At 41.8% G+C, this 17248-nt stretch overlaps 1 protein-coding gene across 2 annotated transcripts in view; it reads right to left on the reverse strand.

The window, feature by feature from the left end:
* Nucleotides 1-17248, reverse strand: part of zswim8 (zinc finger, SWIM-type containing 8) — a 103826-nt gene that overhangs the window by 64870 nt on the left and 21708 nt on the right. Inside the window, exons 11-16 of one of the 2 annotated variants that reach the window (XM_015945549.3) lie at nt 8873-9004; nt 8523-8702; nt 8086-8269; nt 2349-2405; nt 1194-1292; nt 892-1016 (exon numbers count right to left, since the gene is read on the reverse strand). In XM_015945549.3, coding sequence (XP_015801035.3) covers nt 892-1016; nt 1194-1292; nt 2349-2405; nt 8086-8269; nt 8523-8702; nt 8873-9004 — 777 coding nt within the window. The remainder of the gene's footprint in view (nt 1-891; nt 1017-1193; nt 1293-2348; nt 2406-8085; nt 8270-8522; nt 8703-8872; nt 9005-17248) is intronic. The other variant, XM_015945550.3, reaches the window with a different exon arrangement.

Raw genomic sequence — 17248 nt, forward strand, 5'->3', positions numbered from 1 at the left:
AGCAGCACATAGTACATCAAAACCTTAAACTCTGGATCTAACAGGATCAAAAAGCAACTAAGACCCCACATATTACAAGATGATAACAAAAAAGGTAAATGACAATGTAACATTGCCACATCTACTTTGTCAATGAAAAGAACATTCCTATTTGGGCACAAAATGTCTTCCAGTCCAGTAGCTCCGTTACCAAAACATTTTCCAGGTTTTTCTTATGGTTATGTCAAATATTACCATGAGGAGTCAAAGATGGGTGCCCTTAATGCCTCTGTTCTGCTGTAATGCCAGACAAAATTTCAGCTGACTATAATTTACTCTCATTTTTTTGGTAATTCACCCTGAGCTTAGCTTTTGTTTAGAACTTTCACCTTAACTGAAGTTTTGAGGTCAAACTAAGCTCAATCCTTATGAAATAGATTAGATTTGTTTATTGGTGAAACTGTAAAAATTAGAATATGGTGCTAAATGTTATATTAGTGTCAGTAAACCAACTTAGACTGAGAGACCATCTAAAGCTGGGGTCAGAAACCTGCGGCTCTTTCGTCCATCTGATGCAGCTCTCTGTGCTTGTAAAATAATGAAGACTTAATTAAAATGTAATTTATTTGAATGCATTCATTTTTTGACATGCTGGCCGTGTGACCTGTGATTGGTCAAATACCATGTGACCCAATGCAACATGAGTTTGTAAACAAGGTGAATCCCCTTTCTTTCTCTAAAAATTGACTCTCAAAAAGAGTGACTGAAATCTGACCAACGATAGTAATTTTGTTTTCTTTACAAATACTTTTGTCAGTTTGAAGTTATTTCACTGACTATTAGTACCAACAATTGTATCCACATCCGTATCTCCTACAAGGCAGATTTATTAAACCAGATACAAGCCTCTACCTTTTTGAGTTTGCTTTGGTCATCTTTATAGGTGATCATGAGAGCCAAGGCTAGGTCCCCCTTAACCCGCCGAGTTCCTTCACAAAGCAATGGATGTTCTGCCTCACTAACTGTGGTTTTCATACCTGCAAAGACACCACCAGGAGAAAAAAAGGTTAGAAAATTGGGGTAAAACAAAACGGTAGAAGGAAGAATGAATGCGAGTAAAACGTTATGAAGATGAAAAATGTGAAACTTAGAAACAGGAAGAACATCAAATCCAAACACAATTTAAAAAAGTAGATTTTGAAAAATGCAATTACCAAGTGCTGCCACAGCAGCCTCGAAGCCCAGCTCCTCATCCCCGGGCATCTCATTGTTTCTGTTACGGCTGGGCGGCCGGGAACCAGTTGGGGATACAACTTCAGGAAAAAATGTTTTAAAAGAAAATAAGTAATTTGTCTTAAAAATATATTGTTTAAAGTATACTTAAGTAAAACTAAAACAACTTAAAACAGTCTTCAATTAATGGCAGCCAAATCAAAGTACAGATTAATCCTAAAAGATTACTAAACAAATCCAGAAACAGAAAACTGTGTGGTCATGGAACCAAGCACATACATCTTCTTCATCCTGATCAATGTGGATTTGAGACACATTGATTCCTGACCCTAACACACCCTAAATGGCCTATATTTATACAACACCTTCAAGGGTTCTATAACCCCACAAGGCGCTTTACAACTAACCAAATATTCACCCATTCACACACATTCACACACTGGAGATCATAGGCTACAATGTAGCCACAGCTGCCCTGGGGTACATTGTCAAAAGCGAGAATGCCAAACACAGGCGCCAAAGGCGGAGGGTGTAGTGTCGACACAAGGACACATTGACTGACACACAAACTCACCTAAAGGATTATTAGGAACACCTGTTCAACTTCTCCTTAATGCAATTATCTAATCAACCAATCACATGGCAGTTGCCTCAATGTATTTAGGGGTGTGTTCCTGGTCAAGACAATCTCCTGAACTCCAAACTGAATGTCAGAATGGGAAAGAAAGGTGATTTAAGAAATTTTGAGCATGGCATGGTTGTTGGGGCCAGACGGGCCGGTCTGAGTATTTCACAATCTGCTCAGTTACTGGGATTTTCACCCACAACCATTTCTAGGGTTTACAAAGAATGGTGTGAAAAGGGAAAAACATCCAGTATGCGGCAGCCCTGTGGGCGAAAATGCCTTGTTGATGCTAGAGGTCAGAGGAGAATGGGCCGACTGATTCAAGCTGATAGAAAAGCAACTTTGACTGAAATAACCACTTGTTCCAACCGAGGGATGCAGCAAAGCATTTGTGAAGCCACAACACACACAACCTTGAGGCGGATGGGCTACAACAGCAGAAGACCCCAATCGGGTACCACTCATCTCCACTACAAATAGGAAAAAGAGGCTACAATTTGCACAAGCTCACCAAAATTGGACAGTTGAAGACTGGAAAAATGTTGCCTGGTCTGATGAGTCTCGATTTCTGTTGAGACATTCAAATGGTAGAGTCAGAATTTGGCGTAAACAGAATGAGAACATGGGTCCATCATGCCTTGTTACCACTGTGCAGGATGCTGGTGGTGTTGTAATGGTGTGGGGGATGTTTTCTTTGCACACTTTAGGCTCTTTAGTACCAACTGGGCATCGTTTTAATGAAAAGGACTACCTGAGCATTGTTTCTGACCATGTCCATCCCTTCAACACCACCATGTACCCATCCTCTGATGGCTACTTCCAGCAGGATAATGCACCATGTCATAAAGCTCCAATCATTTCAAATTGGTTTCTTGAACATGACATTGTGTTCACTGTACTACAGTGGCCCCCAGTCACCAGATCTCACCCCGATAGAGCATCTTTGGGATGTGATGGAACGGGAGCATCGTGCCCTGTATGTTGTAACGGAATGAAATGACTTAGCCTGGCAAGCCAGACTAAATAAATGTATTATTTAGTCTGGCCACGCTCCATTGACGGCTCTCGGTTGTGGGGCGGGTTCTACCGTTGTCTTTCAAATGATCTCCGCATTCCACTGGACAATGAATGTGACATACTCTTGTTTCACTCTGTTGCATCATCCCACCCACCAGGCATATAGAGTGCCCTGATTGGCCCACAAAGCGGATACAGCTCTGTGATTTGTTCACTAAGCAGATAGAGCACTATGATTGGCCCACCATTATGGACCAATCACAGCTCTTTATGTGTTTGAAACCCCTCTAGAGAGCTGTGATTGGCTAGCCAGAGTCCTGGTAGGAGCTGCTGAGGTTCCAATGGAGCATGCCTAGACCAAACTTTGCAAAGCAAGAATTTGGTCTAGTTCACTAGGCTAGAAATGACTGTTTTCCACCTAAAAGTCATTTCCCCCCTCTCCTCAGCAAGAACTAATCTGCATGAGATATTGTTCAAGGTCTCATGAATCTGCTTCTAAACTGTTTTCCTTTCCAGCACAAGAGAAGAATGAAGACAAAGGACTCTCTTTTTAATAAATCAAAGAACTCTATTTTTAATAAAGCTAATCAAACAAAGTGTTAATCAATAATAAGATGTTGACCAATCTGTGAAATGACAATGTTATGATTAGTAAGGTTTAATAAGTAATATGACTTTAATCTAGCTGCACTAGACATCCTGATTACACGTAATGTAAACACATGAAATATTGCTTTTACTCATACAATCGGAACCTTCCTTTCTGAAGCGTGGCATAGTCTCTGTGGTGTTTATAAATCTGTCCAACTTTGATTCGACCGCAAATCAAAACATCCAGATTAATAAAACCAGTCCCCGCGCCACCTTAAGGAAGTTCACCGCATTCTAAGAGAAGTATCGGACCGGCCACCCAGACTTCCTTTTTAAGCAAAGAACCAACAAGCTGGATAAAATCTGTTGCACTTTACCAACCAAGCAGCGGTTCCTTTCAGAATAAAAGCTGAACTCACTGACCCTCCGGGTCCATCTGACGCTGTCAACCAACTGTCACTTTTTACCTGGAGACAATCCAAAGACTAGTCTGTGATACTGCTGACGCAGTTTCATCGGCTCCGGTACCGAAAGAGGGGTTCGAGGACCTGGCATTCTGGATCTGTACGGAGGTGTCATTCTAAGGGTATGTGTGGAGCGACAAAATGGCATCTTATGTGTTTATGAAACTCCGATCATAGCTTAAGAGCAAAACATCACTTCATCACTCAGACTTGCTTCTCCAGATACGACAGTTCTGATGACATCACTCACACATACACCATTCATCCCACGTCTCATTACACCAAGATCCATTCATCACTTAGAGTTTAGAGTTAGTCTTGTTTAAAAATGTTTAGAAATAAATCTTCTTAAACGTTTTAAAGGTGACTCTCTCTTCTCTTGTCTCTCAGTTAATACGAAGTGTTACATAATCCCTGCAATAAAAAGTTCCAATCTTCTGGTTAACATTACCCAAAGATCCATAAGATTGATTTCATATTCACTATGGAATCTCATGTCTTATGGTTCATTAAATAGATGTAAATTAAATTCTTACAATGTGCATCCCACAAATCTCCATCAACTGCAAGATGCTATCCTTTCAAAATGGGCCAATATTTCTAAAGAAAGCTTTCAGCACCTTGTTGAATCAATGCCACGTAGAAATAAGGCAGTTCTGAAGGCTAAAGGGGGTCAAACACCGTATTAGAATGGTGTTCCCAATAATCCCCTAGCTGAGTGTATGTATGTATATATATATATATATATATATATATATATATATATATATATATATATATATATATATATATATATATATATATATATACATACCATTCTTATGCTGACAAAAATGTAACTAAGTAACTTTTACTTTGGGTACATTTTATTTACGATACTTTTACTTGAGTAAACATTTAGGAAAGTACTTTTACTTGTACTCATCTTCCCCTGCTCACATAACGACTATATAATTTTATAAATTTATATAACCATATTTTGTTGAATGAACAATTTGTTAAAATCCTAAGTGTTTTAATAATGTGTCTTATACTTTACATTAATGAATGATAGGTTAAAATTTATATTTTTCTTGTACGGATTTATTTCAGATTTTAAATTACACCAGATTAGTATTTGTTGATTTTAAGAATTTAATATATCAGTATATTCACACCTCATAATATTATTATTAATGTTTAACATTTTTACTTCAGACTAAGAATAAACCCCAAGTATCTGAGTGAAGGAGTAATTTCCTGAGGTATTTTGGTATTGCCTTTAAACTTGTCAAATTCTGATTTGTCTAAATTTGTCAACAGTAATTAATAAAAGCTAGGTCACTTCCTGATCTAACCAGTTCTCTGCTGCTTACCAGTTCGCCTGACCGGGTGAGCAAGACCACCAATCCGATGGCAGGGGGGTAGGTCGAGTTTTCACAGCATCTGACTGCAATCCTTCCTGAAGGTTGTTTTTCTTTCAGCTCAAGGTTATTATGTTTATGTTTATGTATTTAGCAGACGCTTTTGTTGAAAGCGACTTACAAGTGATAATCGGCATGTTGCCCTTGAAGCTAACAGTTATATTTTGTGCTGACTTGTTAGCCGTGTATATTTACTGTATCACATGTGAGACGAGATGCACATGCAGTTTTTAAATACGCTTGATAAATAAACTGGCATGGTATAATACGGTGTATTAAACAAAGGGGGACGATTCAAGTTTCACCTTTCAAACACCGTTAATGCTGCTCTTAGCCTAATCCCCAAACCATTTTAGTCTAGGTCACACCCTCTTAATACGATTCCTTCACAATACAGGCTAACAACCTTGACGACTCATAAAGGGACAGCAGTAGCTCAGGAGGTAGTGGGTTGTCCAGTAATCTGAAGGTTTCAGGTTCGATCCCAGCTCCGACCATAGAATGCTGCTGTTGTGTCCTTGGGAAAAATCACCTGCCTTGCCTGCTGATGGTGGTCAGAGGGACTGGTGGTGCCAGTGTTCGGGCCTTGACACTGTTGACCATCACCTGCTACTGGAGAGGCTGAGAGACTGGGTAGGCCTATCAGGAACTGCTCTGGAGTGACCCTCATCTTATCTTTCTGAGCTCTCCTTCTCTGTGGCCGTTCCCAAGTTTAGGTCCACCACCACCACCACCCTTACCCATGGTGTCCCACAAGATTCTGTGCTGGGGCATCTGCTCTTCTTCCTCTATCTGCTTCCTCCTCAGCACATCCTGAGTCCCTTCAAAGGAATCTCCTACCATCTTACACGGATGACATCCAACTGTACATCTCCTTTAAGCCCTGTGAGATATCCAACCTGCAGCTGTTACACACCTGCTTAGACTCTATTAAAACCTGGATGGCTTGGAACTTTCTACAGCTGAATGAAGATAAGACTGAGATCCTCATCTGTGCTTCAGACAAGCTGGTTCCCAAAGTTAGAGACTCTCTTGGTCAGCTGGCTTGTCAAACAAACCCTCTGTCAGGAATCTTGGTGTGACCTTTGACCCAGCTCTCACCCTGGATTCGTATGCCAGTTCTCTTGTTCATTCTTTCTTCTTCCATCTCAGGAACATTGCTAAGGTGACTCCCATTCTGTCCCGCTCTGAACTTGAGACTGTTCTCAACACCTTCATCTCCTCATGCTTAGACTACTGCAACTCTCTTCACTTGTCTGAACAAAACCTCCCTGAACTGTCTACAGGTGGTTCAGAACGCCTGTGCTCGGCTTCTGACCAAGTCCTCCAAACACACCTACATCATCCCGCTTCTCCTCCAGCTTCACTGGCTGCCAGTCAACTTCAGGGTTCTTTTCAAGATCCTGGATCTGGTCTATAGGGCTTTACATGGACAAGCACCATCATTCATCGGTGATCTTCTCAGTACCTACACCCCCAGCAGGTCCCTGAGGTCCAGTGACCAAAAGCCTACTGGTTGTGCAGCGCACCAAGCTAAAGACCGAAGGCTCATTCCCACTAGTGTGTGAATGGGTGAATGACTGATTGCGATGTGAAGCGCCTTGGGGGGTTGTAGAACCCTAAAAAGGCGCTACACAAATACAGGCTATTTACCATTTAACAGAATGTAGGGAGGAGAGGTACGCATAGGCAGTTTCTGCTCATTAAGCAACAGCAGACAGCTACAGTTTTTAAGCTTGACCCTGCCATATTCCAGTCAGAATTGACAAAGCTCCTTCGATGAGAAGCGTAATGTCTTCAAGAAAACCAAAGTTCAGTTGCCTTCATTTTAATCCCTTTGGATTACCATGACCTGGATGACAGAACTCTCACCATCATTTTACTTATGAAAGACAGACTTAGTGCAAAACATGCTTTGCATAGAGTATAGAGCTGTTATAAATTTAAAAAATAGTTATGTCTCCTTAAATATTAGTCATTATAGTCATACTAACCCCGGCTTTCCACGGGAGCCGTCAGCAGCACGTTACTGCAGCAGCACGTCATAGCTGCTGATAGGAACGGCTGTGGTCAACAGAACCTTTTCCACAGGAGCCGTCAGCAGCCGTCAGCAGCGCGAGTCGGCCGCGTCTCAGGAGAAGCATGTCGCGGCCTTTACGCGCCGGTTCTATTTCCTACGCGCGACGCCTCTGAAACGGGTCAAGTTCGACATTTTTGGGGAAGGAAAGACAGGAAATCGGACGCGGAAATGGAGAGAAGCTACCGAGATTTTCAGAATAAAGAACGTACTGCCTTCCGGTCGCTTTACTTTAAAAAAGGTTACTAACTGTGCGGCCCCGTGAGAAGTTATCACCTAGCTAGCGGTCTCCTTTGTTTTTCAGGTCCGTATTGGCGATTATAAAACGGACAGAATATAAAAACACAAACATTTTGGAGCCATGTTGTAGTTTTCTCCTGCTTGTTGTTGTGTTTACTGATGAAGTCACTCGTGTGACTTCGTGCCCTGTCGGTGACAGCTGCTCCCCTGCTGCGTCGCGTCTCGTGGGAAGGGCCAAGCAGCAGCTAGACGTGCTGCTGCAGTAACGTGCTGCTGACGGCTCCCGTGGAAACCCGGGGTCAGAGACAGGGATGTTCTCAAGTAACATTTGGTATTAAGGGTTTGAAAATCACAGTTTGAAATTGTTCACTATTAAAAGAAAAATTGTATTCAAGTGATAACATCCATTCTATTATTCAAAAGTGGAGCTTCATCAGTGAAAGCAGTTGAACTTACCAGGAGTACAGAGTACATCAAAGATAAAACTGGCCAACATGAGCGGTAGTACAGGTCTGTAATCACAGAGGTTTCCATCCCTGAGTTGTTCAGCTCGCTCTCTAATGGTTGACATCTCCACCAGACCCAGGGGAATCTTTTTCAACAGAGCCACCACCTCAGACTCCTGGTATGCAAGCTTCACCTGGTCAGGTAATGTTAAACATTTAAAATACACTATTAGTACACTGATAGTGATCTAGATTTGGATTTCCTTCATTTACAGGTCTACATGAAGATGTACAGTATCATTTGGAAAGCTAAACAGCAATGTAGCCAGAATATTCTACAGAGTAAACTGACAATCGTCAGTGACTTCATTTTTCCTGTGGCATTCTCCTTTCATGGTTTATAGGAGCACTAGTGAATTTAGACTGTATCTAAGATAGTAAACAGACCTCCAGAGCTTTAGTTGAAGCAGGTGGTCTCTGGAGTTCCAAGGAAAACATTCCAGTGCTAAATGCCAGGTTGTGGAGCTCCAGTTTTTCACTCAAAACAGTGAGGAGAAAAGCAGCTTTTGACAGTGTGTTGGTGGCTGTCTGGGTCTGACGGCTGGTTGAAACCTTGCTCTTTTTACCCTGAAAAGAAAAAAAAAAGATAATTTCCATTGGGTCTCACATGCCCATTTGCATGGTAGATATTTTACATTTTGGAAATAGTTCCTTCTGTTCCAAACAAAAGCACTCTAGTTCAACATGACTAAACAGTGATAAAGATTGCAGGATAACAGAACAAGATGAAACAGTACCTTTGCCTGTGGCTGCTCAACCTTCAGGTCTGGAGGGTTTGATAACAGGTCTGTGGCTAGGTCCACAGCTAGCTGACAAGCCTCATTACTATAGCCGTGAGCATGGAGGGCTTCAGCACATGCAAACAGCACCTACGCACAGACACATCATTATTTTACTTTGTATCTCCATCTGAAGACCACATGTTTTTAATATCATTATTTTACTTTGTATCTCCATCTGAAGACCACATGTTTTTAATTGAACCGTAATAGATCCAGGTCAAATATGAAAACGTTATTTACTAGGGTCACCTGACCAAGAGGCCAGAATGACTTGTCACACATGGTACTTCACAAGTACAAATTCAAACAAATTACACAATGAACTAAATAGTTTATTTGTCAAAGACAGACTACAAAAATAATTCAATTCAAGTTTATTTATACAGCGCCAATTCATCTCAAGGCACTTCACACAGTGAACATTCCAACACAGTTCAGTTCATTAAGCCAATCAGTAAAAAGTTACCTATTAAAGGAACCCAGCAAATTGCATCAACTAGTGTCAGTGTCTTTACTGCAATTATGCTAAGCAAGCATTTAGCGACAGTGGAGAGGAAAACTCCCTTTTAACAGGGAGAAACCTACAGAGGATACTGGCTTAGTACAAGCCATCCGCCACGACTCACTGGGGATCGAGAAGACAAAGCAGACACAGACACTCCAAGCAGTTTTAGTTGAAAACATAAAAAATAAGCGCATTTGTACAAATACATAAATTACTAAAAAAAATCTATTACTTCTCAGAAAATAGCCAGAAAATTTTGGGATCTTTATGTCGACATCTGGAATCATCATTAATTTTAAAAAGAACTGTCAAGCCTGCCTCAGAGTTTTATTCCACCCACATTTGAATTTTGAAAAATGAGCCACTTGTTGACATTGCCTAGTGGACCGAGAGGGCGGAGCTGTGGCAGCGACGAAGATGGATGTCTAACGAGGTGACGCTAGCTTTTTTCCCACTGAGCAGCCATTTTAAGTGGAGGCTGTTTCTCCCCCTTCTTACCCAGTGGAAAGAGAGGAAAGGAACTAAGGCTTTTTGGAAGAGGGAAGCGGACCCGAGCCCTATCATTTTGAGCTTGTGAGTTGCCCAACGACCCAGCAAGGAGTAGCTCTGAATGGTAAATAGCCATGAGCCATTAACTTTAGATTAGCTGCAGGGCTAGGCACCACGCCTAGAGCTATTATACGGCCTGTTTAAGAGTTTTATCTGTTTCAACACACCAGATTTTAACCAGCACCAAATTGATGAGCTGCTGAACAGCTGGATCAACTGTGTTGAAGCAGGTAAACAACTGAAACATGCTGGATAACAGGTCTCTAGGATACAGCCAACTAACCTGAGCTATAGTTTTTGTCTGATGCAGACAAATGCCTGAGTTATAAAAATACCTCATAAGAAAATCACTCTGTAATGTATTTATTTTTTTTATTTTTTTATGTTACACAATTGCAAACATCCCACAAAAATTCCCCTGATTTTATTATTTATTTACTGATATCAGCTGTTCTCTTGGTTGTCTGTGATCCTCTGGTGTCAGCAGTTGAGTCTCCAGAAGAATGTGCCGTTGAAGGATTTCTCCCTCTCCTGAACCTCAGTTATTAATTCATAGTTTTATTAATTAAATATATCTCAATTTATATATTTCCTGTTTTGTTTTTGTGCATAAACATATAAACACACTCTAATTTAAAATGAGCTTTTAACAGTGAGGTGCTAATTTAATTAATCACATTAGAGCTAGTTAAACACACATAAAAGTAATGATAAACATGTTATATAAATATCTGTTAAAATATGAACAAAACTGGAATTTAAATGAAACATTTTGGTCCATGTCAGGTGCCCCATGGTGTCCAGCAGTGATCAACAGGGCTAATGATGATACAGAAAACAAATCCAGGCCAGTGTACCATGATAATAGCATCTTGACGTGCGCATGCCTTGTGGCGTAGCTTCCATATTTTGCCGAGTGTCCACCAAGAATGCAAGCTATTAGTTAATTTCCTTTTGTTACCAAAGAAAATAACATTTAACTTAGTTATTTACCAGATGAATCAGCTCGCACGTCACCACCAAGTGTCACCGGGCCATCAGTAGCCTCCTTCATGATGTCATGATGTAATCTCGCTCCAAGCACAGAGCAGCAACATTCATGTAACAATAAGCTACCGTATTTTTTCGGACTATAAGAAGCACTTTTTTCATAGTCTGGTTGGTCCTGTGACTTATATACCAAAGTGACTTATATACCAAATTATGTATACCCAAGGCCGGATTATAATATGGGCAAACTGGGCACAGGCCCAGGGGCCCACAGCCACAAGGGGGCCCATGCAAGCAGCAGTCTTTTTGTTTTCTTCTTTTTTTGTGAAGCAGTATTAACGTTGGAGAAAAATGTTGACAAGTAATTAAAACTGTGCCCACATTTTCTAAGTTAATACACATTTCTTTTAACAACGGTAGCTTTTGCATCTTTACTGCCTGCTTCAGCCCTCTCCCCCCTCCCCCTGCGCAGCGGCCGCAAACTCACTGATGCGCCTGCAGCCTCTCAGAGTTTCTGCTGATCTAAACATTGAAAGAATCATTTAATTTTCTGTTCCTCACTTCTGATTAACTTTAGTGGTGTTGGTTTGTTGCAACCACCAGGTACAAAAACAAACTTGTTTTTATTTGACTATTTTTCTGTCCTGTCTGTTTATTATCTTCCTGCATCTCCTCTCAGTCCTAAAGAAAAACTGCTACCTGCCTTCATATATGTTCACCTTATGAGTTACCTTTGAACTGCAGTTCTTAAAGATCTACCGACTGCAGATATAGCGGAGTGCGCGCTGGCTGCACCGGTAAGGTGGTCACCGGAGGACGAAACAGGTGATGTGCTCCGCTCTGCAGCAGTAAAACACATCAGGCACAAATAAAAGACAGAAAACATAAAAGGATATGAGCCAACATAAACGATTGCGTGTTAAATTTGTTTTTGAGGTGGTGACACTTTGAGAATGTTACTGTGGCTGTGCTCAGGACGCATCTGTCTGGAGCGCATCAACGAACAGAGCTCTGTGCCTCTCAGCTCTAAATAATCCCAGCAGAGTCCACATGAATAATGTAATATAAAAAGAACCATGATTGTTTTCGGGCTAAAAAAAAAAAAAAGTCTACAGTCCATCTTCCCTAATGTGTTTGTGGCCCTGCAGATTTTTCTAACTCTACCTGCACTTCTTATATGTACCTCTCACCGTTCATAAGGGTACCGCACCATCAGCTACGTCAGCCCAGACAAGAGCAGAGAAAATAGAGACAGAATAAAGTATAATTCGGTCTGGAGGTGGATGGAGATTACATTTTACAGCAGCCTGATCATCACCATCACCAGTCTTCTAGTCCACGCTATCAGCATTATTTTAATTGGTGTGTGTGTGTGTGTGTGTGTGTGTGTGTGTGTGTGTGTGTGTGTGTGTGTGTGTGTGTGTGTGTGTGTGTGTGTGTGTGTGTGTGTGTGTGTATTTTCCACTTCAAACACTGGTCTAACCAACCAGACCAGCGTGTCCAGTAACATATTAATGTTATAATTAAACAATTTAATTTCATGTAATTTCATGTGGTTACTGGTTCTGAAAAGTGATTTTTTAAAGGAATGTTTATGCTCAGCTGCCAGAATATACGCGATTCCTCCATGATGTTTTTGTGAGCTAATGAGCTAACTGGGCATTATAACAAGCCCAGGTACTGTTGTTAAAAGCAGAATAAATATTTAGACCTGAAGCAGAATAAATATATTTTGGTTAAGAAAACAGTAAAGATATGTTGGACTAAGATCAGAAATAGATATATTCTGGATTAAAGTCACAGGTAAAAGCATACATTTCATACAGTTGTGAAGGTCGGTGCTGAGAGGAACCGAATGCATGTATGATTTAAATTTTAAGGATGCTACATACTAAGTGTTTTGTTTGACCATGTGAAGGATGATGGTTTTGCAACTTGAAGATACATGATGTGATTGTATTAATAAAAATTCGGCGGGAGCAAGGCAAAGACTAACAGCACCGGTTGTCTCTGTCTCATCTTTTTCCTGTTTTACAGGAACAGTTAATCTTGTCAACAGGCCCAACTCCTGGGGCTTGTTACATGTGCGTTAATGATTAAAATGTCAGCTCATCTGTGTGTGCATCAGTGTGCACTGGGGTAATTCTTTCATAACAACCAACATCCTTGAGTTTATCCGTCAAAATAAACAGTCAAATGGAAATATCTGTAACCTGCCATTTAACTGTTTTGCCTTCTTGTCAAGATTGTTGCAAAGAGAATAGAATAAACTTGATTAACCCCAGAGCTATGCACACTGCGCTGTACTCAGTGACTGTAACCGGGGGGGAATTAATCGGATCCTTTTCTTACCTTTTCAACATGGTTTAATATAAAGTTTCATTCAGTACAAACTTTAGTTGCACCAATCTACAGAGACAGAGCCTGGATTTGTAATCAGAACAGTTTAAACATGTTTGAAACGGAGACATGCGTGACGCGTCTTAAAATTCACACCTGCTCAACTATTATGGAAATTAAACTAACAAGATGAATAACAATTATTTTAGACACAGAAAACATCCCCACACTTTTAAAAAGCTTGCAACGCGCCTGCTACCAGTTACAAATTGTAAAGGGGAACAATTTTCACAAATGGCAAGAATAAAAAATAAACTGAGAACACCACAAACTCAACAGCGCCTCAGTGCACTGTCACTGATGGCTATTGGATCTCAGCTTGTCAGGAATCTGGACTTTGATGACATTGTAAATGAATTTACTAATAGAAAGGCCAGAAAGCAGTTTCCTGAAGGCAAGAGAGGAGACCAACAAGAGGAGACCAAAAGAAGAGGAAGGAGCCAGGAGTCAAGAGGAGGAAGGAGACAGAAGACAAGACAAGGAAGGAGACAGGAGTCAAGAGGAGGAAGGAGGAAGGAGACAGGAGGAGGAAGTAGACAAGGGGAGGATGGAGACAGGAGTCAAGAGGAGGAAGGAGACAGAAGACAAGAAGAGGAAGGAGACAAGAGGGTGAAGGAAACAGGAGACAAGAGGGGGAACAAGACAGGAGACAAGAGGAGGAAGGAAACAGGAGAAAGGAGGAGGAAGGAGACAGGAGACAAGTTAAGGAAGGAGACAAAGACAAGAGGAGGAAGGAGACAGAAGACAAGAAGATGAAGGAGACAAGAGGAAGGAGACAGAAGACAAGATGAGGAAGGAGACAGGAGTCATGAGGAGGAAGGAGACAGGAGACTAGAGGAGGAAGGAGACAGGAGACAAGAAGAGGAAGGAGACAGGAATCAAGAGGAGGAAGGAGACAGAAGACAAGAAGAGGAAGGAAACAGGAGACAAGAGCATGAAGGAGACAAGAGGAGGAAGGAGACAGAAGACAAGACGAGGAAGGAGACAGAAGACAGGAGACAAGATAAGGAAGGAGACAGGAGTCAAGAGGAAGAAGGAGACAGGAGACAAAAGGAGGAAGTTGACAGAAGACAAGAAGAGGAAGGAGACAGAAGACAAGAGGAAGGAAACAGACAAGAGCATGAAGGAGACAAGAGGAGGAAGGAGACATAAGACAAGAGGAAGGAGACAGAAGACAAGAGGAGGAAGGAGACAGAAGACAAGAGGAGGAAGGAGACAGAAGACAAGAAGAGGAAGGAAACAGGAGACAAGAGCATGAAGGAGACAAGAGGAGGAAGGAGACAGAAGACAAGAGGAGGAAGGAGACAGTAGATCAGATGAGGAAGGAGAAAGAAGACAAGAAGATGGAGACAAGAGGAGGAAGGAGACAGTAAACAAGATGAGGAAGGAGACAGTAGACAAGATGAGGAAGGAGAAAGTAGACAAGAGGAAGGAGACAAGAGCATGAAGGAGACAGGAGTCAAGAGGAGGAAGGAGACAAGAGGACGAAGGAGACAGGAGACAAGAGGAGGAAGGAGACAGAAGACAGGAGACAAGACGAGGAAGGAGACAGGAGTCAAGAAGAGGAAGGAGACAGGAGACAAGAGGAGGAAGGAGACAGGAGACAAGAGGAGGAAGGAGGCAGAAGACAAGAAGAGGAAGGAAACAGGAGACAAGAACATGAAGGAGACAGGAGACAAGAGGAGGAAGGAGACAGGAGACAAAAAGAGAGAGACAGGAGACAAGAGAAGGAAGGAGACAGGAGACAAGATGAGGAAGGAGACAGGTTAACAAGATGAGGAAGGAAACAGGAGACAGGAGGAAAGATGAGGAAGGAAACAGGAGACAAACAAAAAACATGCAGATAGTTCATCTTTGCAAACTTTTCAAAAACTGTTTAATCTTTTAAATAATCCTGCATGATTTTCTGTTGTAGTGTGACAGTGGAATCTATTTTTCAGCAGACTCACTCATCCCCACTGTTCCACAGATTGACAACATTTTTGTTATTACTGACAGAAGAAAAGACAGGAGCGCTGTGAGAAAGAGAGACAGAAAAAGAGGAGAAAAGAGAGAGGACAGAGGAAGAAAGATATATGAGTGAGGCACAACAGGAAAATCATCAGGTATGAGTGTTTGTGTTTAGGGTATAAAACTATTTTGACCTGGAGGTAAATGCTTTTGTATCAACATAGGTAGGCAATTTTTAATATTGACAATGTCATGAAATGTCTAAAAAGTGCTTCTGGGTGAAAGTAATGTTGGGGGAGGCCGGGTGGGGTGGGGGTGGGCTGAGGGGTGGGGCCCTAAGCACTTTGTGCCCAGGGGCCCCTGCAATGATAATCCGGCCCTGTGTATACCGCTCTGCTGCAAGCCGGCTCCAGTCCAGGATTCAGCTCCTCTGCCCCGCCATCACCTGCTGGAGCCTGTGGCGAGCTGCTGCGGGCCGGGCGGCTCCGACTGAGGAATGAGCTCCCCTGTCCCGCTGGGAGGGTTTCAAACACCGCCATCACCTGCTGCAGCCTGTGGTGGGGCACTTCTACGAGGGGTGAATGACTTATTATTGTTCACTGATCCTGGCAACTCAGCTGCTTTAATGCTGCTAGACTTATCTGCTGCTTTTGACACCATTGATCATGATATTCTGTTGTCTCGAATAAAGTCTTGTGTTGGTATAAGGGGCACAGTGCTTGATTGGTTTCAGTCTTATCTACAGGACATGTCCTTTTCTGTGAACTTGGGAACTTTTACATCACCACCAGCACCTGTGACTTGTGGTGTTCCACAAGGTTCCATTTTAGGGCCAACACTTTTCTCACTGCATATTTCACCGTTGTCCTCTATCTTCGCCAGACACAACATTACTTTTCATTGCTTTGCTGATGACCTTCAGATATATCTCCCACTCATCCTGGATTCAGCTGTTTCCTTAATGGCCTGCTTAGCTGATTTGAAGCAATGGATGTCAATTAATTTTATGAAATTGAATGACCTGAAGACAGAGATTTTAGTTTTTGGCAGTGGAGACCTGTTAAAGGGTGCGGTGAGCCCACTTGGTCCCCTTTCGGATTTTGTAAAGCCTTATGTGAAAAACCTGTTTTTTTTTCTAAGGATGGTTAGTTTAAATTGAACAGACAGATAAGTGCAGTGGCCCAGTCTGGTTTTTATCACTTGAGGCAACTTGCAAAGGTTAAGTGCTATTTGCCGGAAACTGTCTTTGAACATGTTATTCATCTCTTTGTCTCCTGTCTACTAGATTACTGCAATTCCCTGTACTATGGATTAGGGCATTCCTCCTTAAACCGCTTGCAACTGGTTCAAAATGCAGCAGCCCGCCTTTTAACAGGTACAAGGAAGCTCAAGATGCTATAGAAATGATACTATAGAGTGATACTTTCTTCTTCTTCTTCTAACTAACATGGCTCAAGCATGCTAAATGCTAACATCTGGTATGCTGTGCAGTCCCATAGATATATAGCTATTGTGGGTTCTCTTTCACAGATATGACTGTTTACATTCCAGCCAACTAAACCTTTTTCGGGCATCGCTCACGCCACCACTCCAAATAACATCACCCCCCACAGTCCTCCCACAATGCAACTGTCCCCTATGTGTCTTCCAAAGGTCACAATCCCCAAAATGTTCTCTTCTGCTGACAAATCCAAAAGTCTTACCAACCAGCAAAGACAAACTATTTGTGGCCGGAGAACCCAGAAACGCACCTGATGTTTACGATCCATTCCAGGTTTGAAGACAAATGTTCTCCAGGATTCAGTTCAGTGTGCCCTGTTAAATGCTCGCTCCATTTCAAGCAAGTCCTTTATTTTAAATGAGCTGTTAATCCAGGGAAAAGTTGGACTATTTATTTCTTACGGAGATGTGGCAGCAAGATGGAAATTATGTACACT

Source organism: Nothobranchius furzeri, chromosome 12 (assembly GCF_043380555.1).
Source record: "Nothobranchius furzeri strain GRZ-AD chromosome 12, NfurGRZ-RIMD1, whole genome shotgun sequence".
NCBI classification, from domain to species: domain Eukaryota; kingdom Metazoa; phylum Chordata; class Actinopteri; order Cyprinodontiformes; family Nothobranchiidae; genus Nothobranchius; species Nothobranchius furzeri.